This window comes from Geospiza fortis, unplaced genomic scaffold, assembly GCF_000277835.1.
Source record: "Geospiza fortis unplaced genomic scaffold, GeoFor_1.0 scaffold125, whole genome shotgun sequence".
NCBI classification, from domain to species: domain Eukaryota; kingdom Metazoa; phylum Chordata; class Aves; order Passeriformes; family Thraupidae; genus Geospiza; species Geospiza fortis.
In genome coordinates, this window is record NW_005054479.1 from 1,207,393 (window position 1) to 1,226,031 (window position 18,639).

At 35.0% G+C, this 18,639-nt stretch overlaps 2 protein-coding genes across 3 annotated transcripts; both read right to left on the reverse strand.

Moving 5' to 3' along the window:
- Positions 1 to 1,954: 1,954 nt before the first annotated feature.
- LOC102038642 (transmembrane emp24 domain-containing protein 11-like) lies at positions 1,955 to 7,531 on the reverse strand. Its single transcript, XM_005428339.2, has 5 exons — positions 7,379 to 7,531; positions 6,437 to 6,537; positions 5,608 to 5,733; positions 3,349 to 3,495; positions 1,955 to 2,480 (listed from the first exon to the last, which is right to left on the reverse strand). Exons 1-5 carry the CDS (start codon positions 7,506 to 7,508, stop codon positions 2,331 to 2,333), a joined length of 654 nt encoding a protein of 217 aa, XP_005428396.1. The 5' UTR covers positions 7,509 to 7,531; the 3' UTR covers positions 1,955 to 2,330.
- Positions 7,532 to 11,244: 3,713 nt separating this feature from the next.
- SPON2 (spondin 2) lies at positions 11,245 to 18,185 on the reverse strand. 2 transcript variants are annotated; one of them, XR_004082492.1, is made up of 7 exons: positions 17,962 to 18,185; positions 16,936 to 17,161; positions 16,355 to 16,578; positions 15,895 to 16,086; positions 14,745 to 14,919; positions 12,495 to 12,724; positions 11,245 to 12,193 (listed from the first exon to the last, which is right to left on the reverse strand). XR_004082492.1 is itself a non-coding variant. In XM_005428340.2 (6 exons), exons 2-6 carry the CDS (start codon positions 17,156 to 17,158, stop codon positions 12,546 to 12,548), a joined length of 993 nt encoding a protein of 330 aa, XP_005428397.1. In that variant the 5' UTR covers positions 17,159 to 17,161; positions 17,962 to 18,185; the 3' UTR covers positions 11,245 to 12,545. The 2 variants fall into 2 exon arrangements, 1 of the variants encoding a protein (XP_005428397.1); XM_005428340.2 differs by having other exon boundaries at positions 11,245 to 12,724.
- Positions 18,186 to 18,639: the final 454 nt, after the last annotated feature.

Consider the following 18,639-nt stretch of genomic DNA (forward strand, 5'->3'; position numbering starts at 1 on the left):
AAAAAAGAAAAGCAGAGAAAATAATTGTGGATTTCACTCTTTTAAGTGCAAGAATCCAGGAAATTTGTTAATTCACTAACACAGGTTTGTGGCATCTTCTGTTGTGGAAAAAGAGCAAAACAAGGAGATTTGATGTTCATTTCTTACACAAAAAAAGACCCCATCGCTTGCTAGTGTCCCGTGATGAAAATTTTAGGCAGAAAGTCCCCTACAGACTTAGTTGCAGTGCAGGCTGTAGCTCTGGGTATGACAGAGCCACAAACTGCAGAGGAAGCTTTTAATTTCACAAAGATTTCTGCCCTCAGAGTGCTTCCCAAAAGAGCTGTGAGTCACCTTCTATTTTATGGAGTTAATTAAAAATCTTGAAGGAGACTGAAAACATTTCCTAAAAGCAAAGATGATGATGATAATCTGATGATGATGATGGTGATGATTATTGTTAATAATAGTACCATTAGTAGTAGTAAAGAGCTAAGCAATCACAAGTTTTATTCAAGATGCCCAAGTCTCTGTGCTGAGTCTGTACTCTTTGACTATAGACCTAATTAATATGGTGAAACATGATGAGCTCTTTTATGAATTCTGAAACGTTGCTTGTCCTGGATTACCAGCTGGAGTGTATTGTAAGTGAAATGAGTTATGTTTGTCACTGGGATGTGGTTAGGAGCCTTACACTAAACATCAACTAAAGTCTGAGCCACAGCCTTGTCACAACACTCTATTACCTTCTTCTTGGACTTCATATACCATATGGTTTTAACACATATTTCCTTCTTACCCACCACCAGAGATGTTATTACAAGACATGTTCTGAGTGAGTGCTCTATAGAAGTGAATTTAATAACACTTACTTACTGATCATTCCAAGTGGCACCTCTGAAGTATCCAAATTTTTAAATATAGGACACAATGCAGTGAGTAGCTTTATGAGATTTTATTTGGATTGATTTGGTCCCTGGAACATTGCTTTTTGTCTCTACTTTATATCAATTTTATTGATTCTCGCCTACTACAAGCTGTCTTTTACCTCCCATGCTGGAAATATAAGTAGACTTAAAGGAAAATGTCATTTCCTTGCTAAAGAAAACAACAGGTGGGAAGATAGAAAAAAGAAAGAAAGCCATGCCTTTAGAACAATAATTGGTCTATAGATATTTCACCTTTCACTACCTTTTAAACCAGCAAAGGGTCTGAAAAGATGGGTAGGAAAACAAACCACAATATTCCGCTATCACAGTGCTCTAGAAACTTCAACTTCCATGTCTTTGTATGTAATCACCTCCAACTCCTTCTACTGCTGCTGCTTTGTCAAACTAATTATCTGGAATTTTAACCACAGCCTTTGACTTGTCATTGTATGAAACTGTAGTTATACTGCTATTTGTACATTAACTAGCTAAATTAGGGCATAAAGGTATATGCAACCAAGCTGCAATAAGTAAAATGGAAATAAGTCAAAACCTGGTAATTTCTGTAGGCAGTCATATTAAAGTTGCTAAATAATTAAAATTATAAAAATTCTCAACATGGAAGCATTTAGTGCAGGAATGAATTAAAATAAAATTGGCATTGTTTACCAAGAAACAAAATAATTTGGGTTTCTTTGGCATATTTCATAAGGACTGTAATTTACATAAACAACTGTGGGAGGCATCTGGTCATCATCAATTGTACAACCTAATGTTAAAGGCTTTTCTGAAAGAAAAAGTAAGTATAATTCCAAATTGCTTGTCTGGGTCTCTCTCTTCTATGATAATTGCTGCCACCACTGATCAGTTCAAACTCTGAATGTTTTACAAGAAAGCATTCACAATTATATTTAGGTGTTACACATACGTATATTGAGTTCAAGACACTCTCACCCAATTAAACACCACAGGGGATGTAATTATTTCTCTGTTTACTATCTGAATCCTAGTCAGACTGAAGTGCTGAACTGTTCATGGTAGTGCCAAATAAGATTACTCAGCAAGCAGAGTAATTTAAAATCTTAGGAAACTTTATTTTAGATTTGTATTTTAGATTTAACCTAAATTAAGCATTCTTCGCTAGGTACTGAACTTAAATTCTGCCTTAGTCGCTGACTCCTTCTATATTTAGCTTTACATCCATAGATGGGGAAAGAAAATGATAAAAGATGGGATTCAAGGAGCAAAACGTGAGGGCGTGCCAGAGGTTGTGACCTAGCTGGAGAAACCAGAGTTAGAGCAGAAGATGAGAGAAGGTTGAGAGTTCTATACAAGCAATTTTCTCATAGGTGCAGGGTTTCTTTGGATGTTCAGTGTTACATGGTGGGCAACTTTGGAATCTGTGCATTGACTTTATAGAACTTAAACAAGCTTCTTAGATATGAAGAAATCTCTGAGAGATTTGATTTGCCAGATTCCAACAGAGATGAGGATTAGTGTTTGTGCTATAGCCCACCACAAAATATTGCTGTTGGTTTCTTCGCTTGTTTTCCGAAATTTTTCTTCACGCTCCTAGAGAATAAAGGAAAAGCATAATTATAACCTTTTGCCATCTGTATGTTTCATGGTAACCAGAAAGGCATCCCTCTTCTGCATAGTGGTGAACAAAAACATTTTTCCACGTAGATAAAAGTGAAGGTTTGTACTTATCTCTATGGTGGATATCTGCACAAATCAAAACTGAGAAGCAGGCACACTGCATCCTGAATCAGGAAGGTAAACAAAGCTTCCCTTGTTCACAGAAGATGCATTGTGCTAATAATGTTCCATCAGTACAGATTTTAACCTGTTTAGGTTTACAGTCACTTCCATACTGCTGTCAAGAACCCTTTTGCAGCCAAATTTTTGGGTTTGGGTAACGAGTTGATACATTTCAAACTGGGTAACGAGTTGATACATTTCGCAGTCTATCTGCGTGCATATAGAAAGCAATTGGGTGTACACTTGTTTGAATGTACACTTCATGGGGATATATGAATGTACACTCAGTCATTTCCTTCCCCACTCAATGGAGTTTGTGCACCCAGGGCAGTGTGGAAACAACAGCATCACCCACAATGGTACCTGCCACCAGCTTGGCTGCTGTGGCAGAGTCTGACCAAGAAAACTCTGCTTGGAAAATCCTGCTTTAAAATAACACCTGCTGCTAGAAAATGACACCTGTTGCTACAAGCATGAGTCCACAGTGATTAATTAGTTTTATATAACCACTTAAAAATATTTTGCAAGGTAATAGAGACTATTTTGGTTAAATAGCTATAGATTTTTATGACTTAGTTAAAAACACCCCTGCAATTGGATAATAAACCTCATAATACTTCATAAATCAATAAGCCTATGTACAATATTTTTTAACATTTACATTAGGGGACATACATACTCTTTCATACTCTTGCTCTCTGGTTACATGATGAATTTGCTCAATTAGATGCTCTAGTCTGATATTAACTTCATTCACTTTGTCTTTGGCTTGAATAGCAGATTCATCCAAAAAATGTTCTCCAACTCTGATGTCCAAGTGGATGCGCTGCAAAAAGAAAAAAATGTTCTCATTAATGTATCTTCTGCTTTTTCAAAGTTCCTTAGAATAAAAATGAAACTATGGAAAATTTCCCCTTAAGATCATTGCAGGAAAAAGTTTTAATTGTTTATAAAAATTAGAATTCCTCCTAAATTTGGAATCAGGTGGAAAATTTGAAGGGTTTCTTAATTTTATTTTTAAATTAGTTATAAAAATTTACAATCTTCACTAATGTTAGGGCATTATTTTATGCTAGTATTGGTTCAACTGCCATTAAAATGTTGCCTTTGCCAAAAATGGTTTTAAAAAAAAAGACTGCTTATTATATTTCACTTTTCATCCTGATATTGCAGAAATTACTATTTTTAATGGTACTGTTGGAGGCTTTTTACAAATGCACTTCTAGGTTCCCTCACATAACTTTTCTTCACATTATTTATCCAAGTTGGAATATCTCCCAGTACCCTCCAGGCTGCTGTATTATCTATAGCAAAAATGCCTCAAGCCAGCTAAGCAATAGAACCACAGAAAGAAGAGAGAAGAGTGGAACTTGCAATGTTATGCAACTTATTTTGGCATTCATGAAAAATTCTACTAAAACTAGTGGGGGAAACTTCTCCTAGAAGCCAGTTAATGCCTAAGAGAAAATAAGAAGGTTTTAGCCAAACAAATAATCTTCTAAACCCTAGAAGCTGATATTAACATAGTAGAAGTTAGGTCTGCTCAGAGAGCAGCCATAAATGAAGAGTGTATTTTCTTTCAGTTGTCTTGAAGTTACCTAACTGTATAGGTAGAAATCCATCTCACAACCTTGTGGTCCATTAATTTCTTTATTTTTGTTTGAAAGAGTTCAGATAACCATCTGATCCTTACAAAGAACAGTTAAAGATTTATCTTTGCTAAAGAATGTTTTTTCCTTTTGTGACCTTTATTCCTCCAGATATAATTAAAAAGGACAGTATTTTCCTTTTTTATTTCTGTGTTCTCAAACAAATGTTATTTAATATTTGTGATATTAATGTTCTCCTTCCCTGCATATCTTGGCTTCTTTTATATAGGGTGGTCAGAACTCTACATGGTGCATGTATCATGTAAAATAATGCTAATACACCCCCATTTATTCCAGATAAAATCACCTGCACATCCTCAGAATCACATTCATGGTGTGTAGTTAACTGTGACCAACCAAAGCCTTATCCCCCTTACTCTCTCTAGTTGATAAGCGCCACAATTATTTTTTTTATGATTAGAGCTAATTGCTTTTGCAATGTATATGATTAAATTTCCATTAATTTCTATCAATCAGCCTATAAGAACACCTTGTTATTCCAGTGTAATAATCTTACTCCAGTATTGTTATTTCTGTGTTATCTACACGTTTCTGATAGTGCACAGCTAGGATGAGATTTAGCTTACCTTAACTAATTTAGAAGATGTTTATATTTAGCTGGTTATTTAACTCTTTTGCTGTCAGCTGAAGAGAACAAGCCCCAAAACCACTCTAGAGAGTAATTCTCCTCTGGTTTTGGGAAGCAGCAAATCGATAAAATTTCAAAACAGCATTTATAAATTTTGTTTTGCTGCAATAAAAAAAAAATTTAGAGCCATGCTGTCACCTCTGATGGCTTTTTTTCCCCCCACAAATCTGCATTAAAACCAACTTTGCTGGGAGTAGACAATAACAAATATGCTGACATATTTTTCATTTGAATATCTTTCAAAAGCTAAAATGTTACATTTTCATTGGCAATCCAATCTAAGTTAGTGAATACATGGAATATCTTTATGTCAAATGCTTGTGTTAGTCAATCTTACATATTTGTCTTTTTGATTCAAATTAGTTTGTTCTTAATGATCAGAATCTTTCACATTCAAAGCACATTGCAAACATTAAATCTCTCTATCCTTAGTCCTGCCTCTTGAATGCTGACACTTTTTACATATGAGAACAGTCTTTTTGTCTTTTTAGCTGCATAATTCTATGTTTGCTTTCTTTAATCACTAAAAACATTGAATTATCTGCTAGAAGTTAGACCAACTTCCAATCCAGTTTGAAATCTCTGCTATTGGTAATGATTTGTACTGTTACAACGAAGAGTATTTAGGAAATACACCTACCAGTTTACTTCCTGCAATCACTGCAAATCTTGTGGAGTTAGACTGGAAACAGATTATATGCTCCCCAGAGATGTAGGATGTAAATGTAAAGGTCCCTTGTGGCCCATACAGTTTTGACAGCAGTACCTGCAATTTAGATATATGCATTAGGTTTGTAATTTATACCAGTAAAAAAATCAAAAACCAGTACTGTGAATTGAATGCAAAAAGGAATCAGTTAAGCTGCTGACATGATTAAATTTATCCAAATTTCAGAACACATTTAGAGAAAACAAAACAATCTTAGCTCACAGTGAACATGAAAACATTACAGAATTTTGCAATCTACAAAAGCCAATGCTCTCTAAAGCATTCAAAGTCTGAAAACTGACACCTTGCCTAGGCAGGGAAATAAGTTGTCCACTGCTGGAAAAGCTCAGACCTCAGGCAGCTGCTCTGCCTGAGGGCTACGTGCAGCCTTGGTGACCTTGACTTTGGGTTTTGTTTATTATCAGCACTCCTTTCGGATGCTCAAGTGGATTCTGTACCATCTTCATTAGGGAATTTTGGGGTTTTCTTTTCCATTTAACTTGTTTTCTCAGTTGTCACTAATTCTCCTTATGGACACTGTTTCGCAAATCTGGTAGTAATTCAAAAATTGTCCATACACATATTTATAAACTATTATAATTATTTTTACTTTTCATCTTTCAGCATCAAAATGCTGAACTAGTGGGTAGACTGTAGAATTACTTCTTCCTCAGAAGTGTCTTTTATTTTTAGATAGTGCTGCCTGCCAGTGCCAGAAGTCGTCATAAATCATAGAGAAACATTCATAAAGCATTTTTACCTCACCAGTAGGGCTCGTGACAGTCACAAACATTCCCAAACCAGGAGCAGATTCAAGAAAGTCATGTATATGTAAATCCCAGCGTTGTACTTTGTAATTCCCTGAATAAAAACAGAGATAAATCTGTTAAGTAAAACATAGCTTAACATTAAACATCCTTGACACTTTTTCAGGAAAAATAAAAATATATATGTATTTAATGTGTTTGTGATTAATATTGTTCAGGGGTACTTCATAGCAGAGTCAAATGCAATAAATTTTTACTACAGTAGAAAATGTTCTAAAGTACTACAAAAAAGGGTTAATTAACAAGAAAAACTTCCTAATTACTCCTAATGCTCTGGGAAGATTAGCCTCTAGAAGGCACACTAAGACCTCCAAAAGCTCAAGTTACATTTTATGAATTGTCTTTCACACTTAAAACATTATTTTTAAAAAAATTAATTTCTATTATTGTTACTATCCCCTTGAAATCTTACATTTACCGTCTTGTAGATTAATTTAATGCGCTTCTCGTATCAGAGGAGAAATGAAACTTTAGTACATTGTGAATTGTCTCTTTTCAGAGCAGCACTTATCAAAAAAGTAACTCTGCCATTCATAAGGGGAAAACCATGTTACAGAAATGCTGATATGAGTGAGTACATCAGTCAGAACATGCAGAAGCACACATGGAAGCAGCAGTCCCACAGCTGTAGAATTAAAAAATTCTTTTTCTCTGTTTAGTCAGTAAAGCACTCTGACAATCTGCATTTCTTTGTGTGATGGATACACACAATGTTTAAGGACTTTAAACCTAATCCCTGCTGCAGGGAGTTATTTTCAGAGTGTCCTTTTCTGTTTTTTTACTATATTCATCAGTCACAGAAATTGCTGTTACATTTCCAGTTATCTTTGTTACTGCCTGGGTTAGATCATCATAAAGCATTGACAGGTACCTACCAACTACCAAGGTGTCGCTGGGAATATCTTCAATTATGCATTTCTCTTCTCTTTCTCCAATGTGAAAATACAAAGCAAGTGAAAAAGAAATCCAAAAGTTCATAAGAAATCCTATTAATTTGCTTTTCATGTTTTTTATGTATCCCTGCTGTACTGCTTTTGAAGATAGTTACATACAAATGCCTGTAGTCCTGTGGTTGTTCCTTGTTAGCTGCTTATCAGAGTATTTTTGAGAGAGAAAAAAACCTGTGAGAAAAGGCAGCTGGTGGTTACACATTTATAAATAACTACATCATGTTCTGGAGAATGAGATAACATGGAAAAGACACCTTTAAAATTCTTTCTTCTTTCCCAGCATCTAGATTAAAATTTATTTTATATACTTAGAAGAGCATGGAACTGAAAGGGACTTTCAGGTGCTTGAGATTAGTTCCCTAGATTACTGTAGGCAACTACATTGGCTACCTCTTTCCATAAACTGCTATATTTTCAACTTAGATGAAGTTATTATTTCCCATCAATTCTGGGTGATTATTCCAGAGCTTCACCCCTCCTTTATTAAGCAAACTTTTCATTTCCATCCTAAATCATTGTACAAATGTAGGCACCTGATCAAAACCCACAGGCACTACATGAAAGAACTACAAAGAAGTCAAAAGAACTTGAATAATCAAATAAACCATTAAATAATCAAATAACATTAGTGAATATGATATTGCAGGGAAAAATAACAACATTGACACTTTGAGAACAAGATTTTTTTTAATATGGGAATGACTATTTCTTAGATATTTCCTAATACATTATCTGAATAAAGTTATAGTATAAATCAAAGAGTGATTGAGGTTCTTATCTTTATTCTTTGTACTAATGTCAACCAATGCGTATGTCTGATGACAAACTCATTTATCACTTAAATGTTCCTTGTCCTATAAGTGGAGATCACTCTGTCTGACGGGTCATTTCCAGCAGGGAGGCCTGAATGGTCATTTCCAGCAGGGAGGACCCACCTCTGGGATAATTTCCAGTCGAGAGGACCCATCTTTCCTCATAAAATTTATGTTATCCCAATTGCACAAGAGCACACTTTTTTCTTGTGTCAAGGAAGAAGGTGCACAACCCTTCATCTTCAATATCTGTAACCTAAATAAAAATTTTGGGGTAAACTCCTGCTGGATTATTTGACATCTGCAGAAGGAGGACTGATTTGTGTTTATTACCCTTCACTGCACCTGCCATCTATGAAGTTGTCTCAATAAAGGAATGCCTGTGTAACACTGGCACAGGCTTAGGACTATCCTGGGTTCACTCCATTTCACAGCTTGGAGTATCTTCATGGAAGTTGTAGCACAAGTATTAGTTCACCTCCAAAAATCACCCATCAGCATCCCCGTATTTAAAGGTTGTCAGATGAAGAGAACCGATTCCTTACACATTACTGCTTTGACTCCATATGGATAGAGGGATAAAAATTGCATCTCATGGCTGTTGATCCTTAGGAATGTCAGGGGGGATGTTAGGACTCCTTTACTACTTCAGCACTTATCCATCAGAAATAATTTTAGATTATACAGGATATCATCATAATATTGGACTTTTGCCCCTCTACCACAGGAGATGTTGACTGTCATGCACCTGCTTAAATTCCCATGCCATACTCATACCTGCAGGAAATATTGGTTTGTCTGCAGGTTGTGAGCTACTTGACCTATCATCTTTTTAGCTTTTTGTTGAGTACTTGTGGCTTCTAAAGTTCTGAGTTCCAGTGGTAGAACACAAGATGTACAAGGTGACACCATTTTATCCTTCCCTCTGCCCAGACCCGTTGGAAGAGACACATTTCTTCTGTACTTTTGGCTAGTAAATGCTGGCTAGTACTTCTGTACTTTTGGCTAGTAAATGTCCAGTAGGGCTGCTGGACTTCAAGCAAACAAAAATAATTTAGTCTCCAAATAATCAGGTTGTTGTGCAGCATACTGAAAGCTTTCTTTTGTCTCAGGTGTTCAGAGTTCTCTAAATTTGTCTCAGGCATTCTGGAAAAATGCTGTAATTTGTCTCAGGCATTCAGAGTTCTGTAAATTGTCACAGACAGAACTTCTGCATACTGCAAAAAATCCCATTGAACAACAAACATCTGGCTGATACCAGAATTGCTGTATTGAGTGTTAGATTTATTTCTTGGGAGTGTTAAATATTGTCATGGATTAGTCTGAGTTACTTTATTATGTTGGATCATTCATGACAGATCAGTTATTCCCAACATACTTCATTTACCTGGGACTGGGCTTGAATAGCATCAGATACTCTCAGATCTTTTGTTTTCACACTTATTCCATTATAGGAATTTATTTTCGTGTTGATTATTTTGTAGGACCACAATTTAATTCTGTGGTGACTTTTTTGTTGCTACCCTTTACCATTAACCACATCTTTCATTCTGCAAGAACATCTGCCAAGGCATCAAAGCTGATTCTTTCTGTGAGCTATTCTTGAAAAGAATTGTCTTTACAAATCCATTTCAAGGTTTTTCCAAAGTGCTTTCTGAGATAAGCTTAACCCAGGAATTAATTTGCCTATTTCCTTCCCTAAATCTCGTGTACTTCGGACCTCAGCATCTTGGCTGCCAACCATCTGTAACATGAGATACAAGGGGAAAAGAAGGAAGAGCTTCTCTGTGTTTCTTCCTGGTCCCAAAATCTTTAAGGGAATTCCAAGGGTGCTGAAGCTACAAAGTCCTAACAATATCTGTGCAGGGATAATGTACCTCACTAATCAGTTTAATAGATAAATACTATCAGAAATGTGCTCCATCACTAGGATGTATTTCATTCACTGTATCCACAGTCTTGCCAAGTAATGGCTCCATCCCTGTGGTTTGCAAACGAAATACCTGGAATTTTATTTATGGCCAAGCAATGCACAGAGGCATCCTTAATACCAAGGTCTCCTGAATTTACAGCTTGCAAAAAAGCCCATATCCAGGTAATTGGCTGCATAGGAAACTTCTGTTCTTGAAGGACGATGCAGTGAATATTCATATATGTAAACACCCTAAAATAGTAAAGTTACATATCACTGACTGGAGTTTTCTGGGGTGTGCTGGTTACATATTCTCTTTCTACTCCTTGTCCTTATCTCATCCTTTCTCCTTCAGTGTCCTTTGGAAAACTTTTGTCTCCAAGAGTTTGAGCAAACATTGGGACTCCTCCACTCAAATTAAATTTTGTAGGACTGAAATCCAAGTTTCAGGTCATGTTTGTTAATACAAATGCAGGTATTCTTTTACTGGGTCTGGGCCTTTATTTATTCTGGGCATGTGAAGAAGAAAAACTGTAGTGTTTAGAGAATTTCCAAGAAAGTATCTCAAAGATATGGGTGGGTTTTGAGTTTGGTTTTCCTAAGGCATAATTTAGAATTGCATTTGATATCTGCCCTAAAACTTTATTGAGCTTAATTTGTCTCTTGACTATCAATTTGAAATAAGTTCCTACACTCAGAATATTTAAATATATACTACAATATATGCTTATGTTTTCTGATATGATGATAAATGTGTAGACAGGAAGTAAATAAGTGTAACAGAAAGCACAGAATTGTTAAAACTAGTATAAAAAGAAGAAAGAAAAATACTAACCATTAACTAAACACAGAATAGTGTAGTAATGCTACTCCCATTATAGAGTGGAAATAGAGGAAACTTAAAAAAATAGTGAGTAAGTGTGCAATTTTGTAATTGAACAATTTGACTAAGTGAGCAATTTTGAACAGACAACAGTGGGAATCTGAAGAATGAAAGAGCAGAAATTCCTACACTTAGTTCTAACAATTGTGTATTTATCAGCATTTGCAGGAGCAGTGAAGTCTAGTCTGGTAAAAGTTTCAGATTTATTTGTATCTTTGCAAGATATCTCTCCTGGAAAAAGAAATACAGAGAAATGTTTAAGCTGTATGGAGAATAGAGTGTGCTCCTTCAAGGACAAGAGAAATTATCTTTTATTTGGCATATTCTGGAAAACAACAAACCAACTCTCCTGTTCAACACCTGTGCTGTATATTTGTAAAACTGCAGTGTGCTGTAAAAGTTTTGTGAGCTGACTTTAAACTTATTCTATTGAAAAAGTATTATTCCAAAATTCTTTTCCTAGTTGGTAGTCACAGCTCTTCATAAGCCATATGTTGCATTCATTTTATAAGTTATTTGAGCATTAAAACTTGCAGTCAGGAACAGTTTCTGACATGTGTTTTGTTAGAGTTGTGCATACCTTAATTTTAGGTAATATATACACAAATAGCAGCAAACACATATAAAGAAACACATTTACTTCATGTATAAGATTAATAATATAATTTATGTTATGGTCAACAGTGTTAACTTTGAGATTAAAGTTGTCTAATGAGGGACACACACCAACAATCAGTTTTTGAATCTCAGCTAACACTTTAAATTCAGCTCAGATGTTTTCTATTACTATCCACACTTCAGATTTTTTTCCTAATAATTTTGTTGGCTGAGTGTCCTCATGGCAGTTGTTCTTCTCACTTTTGAGAAAGAAAAATAAAAGGACATTTTCATATATTCAAAAGTCTCAAGACAAGTTTAATCAGTTCCATTATTGTCTTAACCACACTGCAATCATCTGGTCACTCTGACTTTTGTAAGTAGTTTCTGAAGAAATGCACATTAAGCAAGGTTAGAAAGATGACAAAAATGCCAATAAATTATAAAAACATAATTTAGAAGAAAAAAACTATTTTCTAGGTATAAATAGGTGTAGATAAACAAATTACAATATTTAAAGAGGTTATTAGTTTAGACTTTGTGATTGAAAGATTTTTACTGCGAAGTAAAAATGTGATGTACGATCTTTCCAAATGTCTTCTTTTCTGCCACTAGAGGGTACTCCAAGAACTTACAGTGTATTTGGAGGAAGGATTTATTTGGGGGTTTTTGTTCTTTAAATTATCCAGTACTGTTGTCCTACTAAACCCTAGGAATTTAACCCCCCAAGATCTTGATATTAAATAAAAGCTTTCCAACCCACTCTAATGCAGCTTTTCAGCAAAATAGTGCAGCGTATCCAAATTATAAAGAACAATGATTGACATGTAGTTTAGATTTAAACTTATCCTACTTTTAAATTATCTTAATTATTAGCTTTTCCTTATTTCAGACACAATTTTCTGGTTCACATCCTGTTTCTTCATCCAGGTTTGGACAAGGCATTCCATTATTGGCAGGCTGAAGTAGTACAAAACGAGTTCTGATCTTGGTCCCTGTTTCTCTGCAGACCCCTCTGCAGAGCCCCCAGGAAGACCATTGTGAAACCTCACAGTCCAGGGGTGTTTCTGCAATACACACAGCAAAGAGGCAACTTTACATCAAGTTGTACTTAAGTAAAATACACAGTTGGAAAAGCATTAAGGAATGATTATCAAACAGCGTCCTTTCTGATACAAAATACATGTAATATCCATCAAATCAGTGTATTGTCTCATAAATTTAAAAAAAAATCTGGTTTCAGCTCCTAAACTCATTAGTGTTATTGTTATTGCAGTCTAGAGCCTGTCTGAGGTATTATATCAGTTCTGAAGCGTATTCTGTCTTGAATGAAAATACAGAATTCCTTAAAAGAAAACTATGCTTAAAATGATTGTACTCAAAAGATTGAATTAAGAAACATTTACTGTCAATTTTTATAACTCATTTTCCTTTTCATGACTAACTAAAACACTGAGATTAATGCTTTTCTCTGGTTTATTTAGGTATATTTATATTTCTCTGCAGGCAGCTATTGTTCATATTGAACTCCATTTTACTTTTGCTCCAATTTGCTTTGGAAATAAAGTCCCATTTTTTATCATCTTGCTATTTTTTGGTGTGTACACTTCTCCTTCCTTTGCCAATAAGGATGTTCTGTCACTAGAAGTTTTCTAATGCTGAAAGGATTTCAATATAGTTTTCATTAAGTGCAAGAAAAGAAGTTAGAAACTCTGAAGTGCTATCCATAATGTATGCTTCTATCTAAAGTAAAAATCATAAAAAGTAGGTGAATATTCCTTAGCAGGTTAAATTAAAATACTGCTTGTCACAGGAAGCGGCATCAAAACTGCCGGTTACAGCATTTGTGGGTAAAAGAGGTGTGCACAAGCCCATCCTTTAATGCCACACTAAACATGTAACACCTGGTATAAATTTCTGGCATCACCACTTCTGCTGTCATCACTCATTCCTATGTTTCTAGAGGGAATGAGGGACGCTGCTTGACCTCTGGTAATTAAATCTGCCCTTTTGATTCCAGAATAAGTTTTTAAACTGGTTTAATATACTGGTTCATATACAAGAAAGTAGAATTTGTGCTTTAAAATTTTGTTTGAAATACTATGCTTTAAATGCAATTTAAAATTTATATCATGAATAGTGCCAAATATTCATTTCAAATCTTATGGGAAGGATATATAACTGTAAATGAGATGTATAACACCCACTTTGCATGTGTATTGTTTACTAATAGAAATACATTAAACCCCTATATATTGATAAGTACATTTATTAAATTATAAATAACACATTAACTGAGCAGAGAATGAGCTGTATTTTAGTGGTTTTAAGGTGACCAGCACAGTGCTAGAGACATGCCATCTCCAGACATTCTGGAGAAAGCTCCTGGAGCATGGCAACTCTGTTGGGAATACATTGATCCCTTGGAGCAAATATTTTGTTAACAATATATGTATTTTAATTCAGAGATTTGAAAATCACCCTTATGATTGACTTGAGTCAGTAGTTTGCATGTCTTCCTATCTATTCAAGATTATTAACTAATATTTTTGAAAAAATGAAAATGAGAGAGAACGTTATTTTTGTTATCAGGATTTATGTTTCTATTGAAAATATGTCCAAATCAATCAGATTGTATGAATTTTATTGCATATAACTGCCAAGCCCTGACCCAGAAAGAGACAACAATAATTGTTCTTGGCTTCTTTGTCATGTAAAAACTTAAGGATGAATATGTACTTCAAAGTTGCGAAGAGTTTGGGAATGCTGATTCTGATTGAGTGTCATTTGTTTCTTATAAAATTCACTGAGCTACACTGATACAAAGGCTTGGTAGCTTTTACTCTGGATATAGCCCAGTCCTTTGAACCACAGCTTAAATATGCAATCCGTTACTTATTCTTTCAGGAATTCTCTTTTATGTTGACTGGCTTGTTTTATTTCCCATTTGTGAGTCTGGAACTATTCCTGTGCAGATAGGAGAATGTTCTGCCTGATCACCTGTTTCACCCACATCACCTGCCAGATTTCCACATACTTCTGAGTGAATGGAAATAACAGAATTGAGAACATCTACTAATCACTTACCTGAGACAGTATCTATTATTTCATTGCTTTTAGCTGGAAGATTAATAAAAGGTGCAGAAAGACCTAGCTGGCTTTTCTTTATTTTCACCATTGTTACTTGAGCAATTGGTGGCAAAATTTTGAGTTTGGGATAATAAAATGAGTTTGCTGGGTGACTTGGAGAGGAACAAGTGATCTGTGAAATAAAAGGGGGAATATTAAAAAAAAAACTAAGAAGGTAACTGTAAAATCATGTTTGTAAATCATAATTTGCATACAATCAGTTTCTATGAACACATAGTTCACATAACTATGCTGGTCAGCCCAGAATTTTTAATTAGGACACTTGACTGGATACAGGACTGTGGTAGGAGGTCCTGCAAACACAGTAATGTATGAAAAGATTTGACAGAAGGAACTGGATGTTATTACAAGAAGAATACATGAGTATTAAACAATAATATTAGGTATGCTATAAGAGCTGCCATATGGATATGAAAGGCCAAATTCTTCTCTCTTTCTTTCCTCATTACTTATTAACACAGGATTTGTTGCTAGAAAAACTCACCTTTAAGAAAGGATTAAGTGAATACTTATAGTATTCAAACCATTTGAATCAAAATCCTTCATTTACCACCTCTCTTAAATGGCAAAAGCAAAGTATGGGGCATAGAGAGGATGAAATGAGCAAAAGAGATTGAAAGCAATGTCGCCACAGTGAAGTTCTCTGCTTTCCTGTAGGTCCTTTCCCTCAAATGTAGCAGTTTCAGGTTTCAGGTTTCAGCAGTGCTTTCGACTGAAAACTCCTCCTCACAGCAGTATTCACTACTAAGAATTTTCCTGGTTAGATTCACATTTGGTGATGTCAAGACTTTTATATTTTCGTTTTCCTGGCACTTTAAGGATTGTTAAATATCACCTACAAAAATTGTCAGCTTTTCCAGAAAATGTAGAGACAAGTTCTCATGAACCGTTTACATTTACCTAATAAATTTCAATGATAAAGAAGATAAACAAAAACAGTAGGTTTATCAGCTGTGTAATAAATCCATATATAAAGAGCATCAGCACTCTCAAATACTCTAATCAGTTTCACTATTTTAGACTATCTTTTAAAGGGAAGACTCAAAACATAGCAGTATGAAGTGCTAAACTATGTCCATGCACCTACCTCTGTAACTGTGTCCTGCGGAATAGTGGCAAAGTTTGGGGAAGAAAATGTGAATCCACTGTCAGTTCCAGCATCATATGGAAATAGATCCACTGATACTTCATCCATCCAGTGGTCTCCTTCACAGAGATTTAGGCTGTCAATGCCCACAAACCAGTCAGGGCTTGGAACAATTCGTACAACGAACGAAACCTAATGAAACAAAATGATCCATCGGGATTGCATCACTTGCTTTGGAATGCTTCAGTCCTGCTTTTAGTAATTTTCACTCAAAGTTTTTGAAATAATGTCATTTTGCTCTTCTACTTTATAGAAGCTGTACAGTGCTCCCTGCAATGTGACATGCTTTTTAGTAATTCTTTTTCATTATGTTGTTTCTACAAGTGAGAACTCAAATATTTAATTTTGGTTGCTGGTAACATAAAATAAACTTTTGAAATGACTATGTACATTTACTTACTAAGGGATGTCTTAGATGTGCTTCTAATTCAGTTGAGGTTTGTCCTGTACCACTGGAAATTGCAGGAGCAGAGAAGATTCCATGTACACTCTGAATTTTCTCTCCAGCTTCTTCTATTTCTTTCATTAATGCCCATGCTTCACCCTTTTCAGCAAAATCACGTACACCATTGCTGGCATATTCATTTTTTTTCCACATGCTGTAGTCAGAACTATGAGTAACACCTATTTGAGTGAATACATGGCATGACATAAAAGTCTGATTTAGAATGTCCCTATTTCTTCATTTTCTCTGTTTTATTTCTGTGGTTAAAAAAAAGTGTATAAAATTGAGTGAACACTAAAACATTTGGCTTATCACTGCTTCTTTCAGCTGCAGCCAATTGAAAACAGAAGTCAATTGAAAACAGTTGGAGATTTTTGAGAACATTGTGGATACTTCAATATCTGCATTTCATTCTTAATAACTTAGCTTTTTTTTTTTTCCTTTTTCATTACTTATCTTACATAACTATTAAGGAAAAGGAGATCACAGAGGTCAAGAGGCTTATCTGCTCTTAGTACTGTGCATACATCACTTACCTAGCAAGGATGACCACTGAGCTGGGGGCCTGTAGAGTGGATACTGCTTAGGGAAAGCAGTCTGACTCCATTTCCCTGTGAAGATTATCCTGTACTTAGCAAGTTCCTCTGCTGTGCAAAGAGCATCCTCCCCCACAGGCAGGCTGCTGGCATAACCCAGTATTGTTACAAGAACTGTCCAGATAACTTTACAGGACCAGTAGACAAACATCAGGTTTTCCATTCCCTTGCACACAAAAAGAAAGAAAAAAGTGTTAGTCATATTAGTCACTCTAAACTCAAAAATTAATAGCAGTTACCTAATAAAATGTAATGTGGCATAAGTTATAGCCAAAGAGAAAGCAGATATCTGAAACACTAAAAATTGCTATGCTTCTGAAAACATTATAATGCATTCAGATTTGTTATTTCCATGGTATATACTACAAACCTGTAACTTTACCTGGGACAAGTGTTTCTAATAAAAATGAAAATAAAAATATCTTATCCTTGTCCATAGTACTACCTCAGAGAAAAATCTGTTTCTGATTTTCTTTTGAAATCTGATTAGAGTCACATCTTGATTTAATTAGAGTAGCAACTGTTTCTGTGGAAAACATTAGTGGTATATTTATTCTTCTAAAGATTAAATTGCAGGTTACTTTGCCAAAAGAAATGATTTATTTTAAATTTGTGTTCCACAAAGGCTGTTTTATAGCATAACATTTAAAGTCAAATAGATTTAATATTTATATAAATTGCTTTGCTGTCATAATGTGAATTCAAAACATTGTAATTCCTTTAGATTGTTTAAACTACATAGTTTAAAAAAATCAGTATTTTTATTTACAGTTACTGTCATAGGTTATGCAAATTTTGTTTTTAAATTAACATGATAATTGCATCAGACTGTTGAACTCCACCAATTGTTTAAAATAACAGCCTTAAAAGTGATTTTTAAATGCCTTTGTCCTTTGAGAAAACTATACAATCTTAAGTAAATCACTAATAATACATTAGTTTGTAAAAATATCTATGAATACTCACTAAATATTCCTCTGGAGCACTGGTAGGGGGAGAGCACCTGCTTTTGCTGGCAGCTGAGTTGGTCTGCAAGAGAAGACAGTAGGAGTCTTGCTATTTATGCCCGAAGAGGGTCCCTTTGGTCCAACAATTATTGCAATCTTTAGACTTTCCAGGTTTGCAAAAATCGTGCCATCTTCTTGTTTGCAATCCCTCTGGATGGACTAGCAGAGGTTTCCTGTCTGTCAGCTGGTTCAGATTCCTTATCAGAAGACTGAGATGCCGAAAAGACAAAATGCTTTTTAAAAATACCTTGGATTCTTAGTAACAGTTTGAGTTTTCTGGTGCCTTTGCAGTTCTTTGCTCTTATTAATGCCTCCAAGCTATACAAATGAACTGATTCCAACACTGAAATAGTTCAAGTGAATACTCTTTAAATGAGAAACATGTTTTCTTGTAAGTTTTATTGTCTGACAGATGCTCCTTCCAAACATTTACAGAGAGCTTGCTCACTCTCACACACCATATGTATGTGTTCAAATAAAAGGGGTGAGCCAGCTAAAAATGTCAAGAGGAAAAAAGTTGCATTTCATAATTGCACATACTCACACAGACTGTGTCTCCTGCAAATATGAATTAATTTAAAGTAGTACAGTGTATATTTTTGTGTGTACAGTGCTGTGTGCTGGATGATGAAAGGGC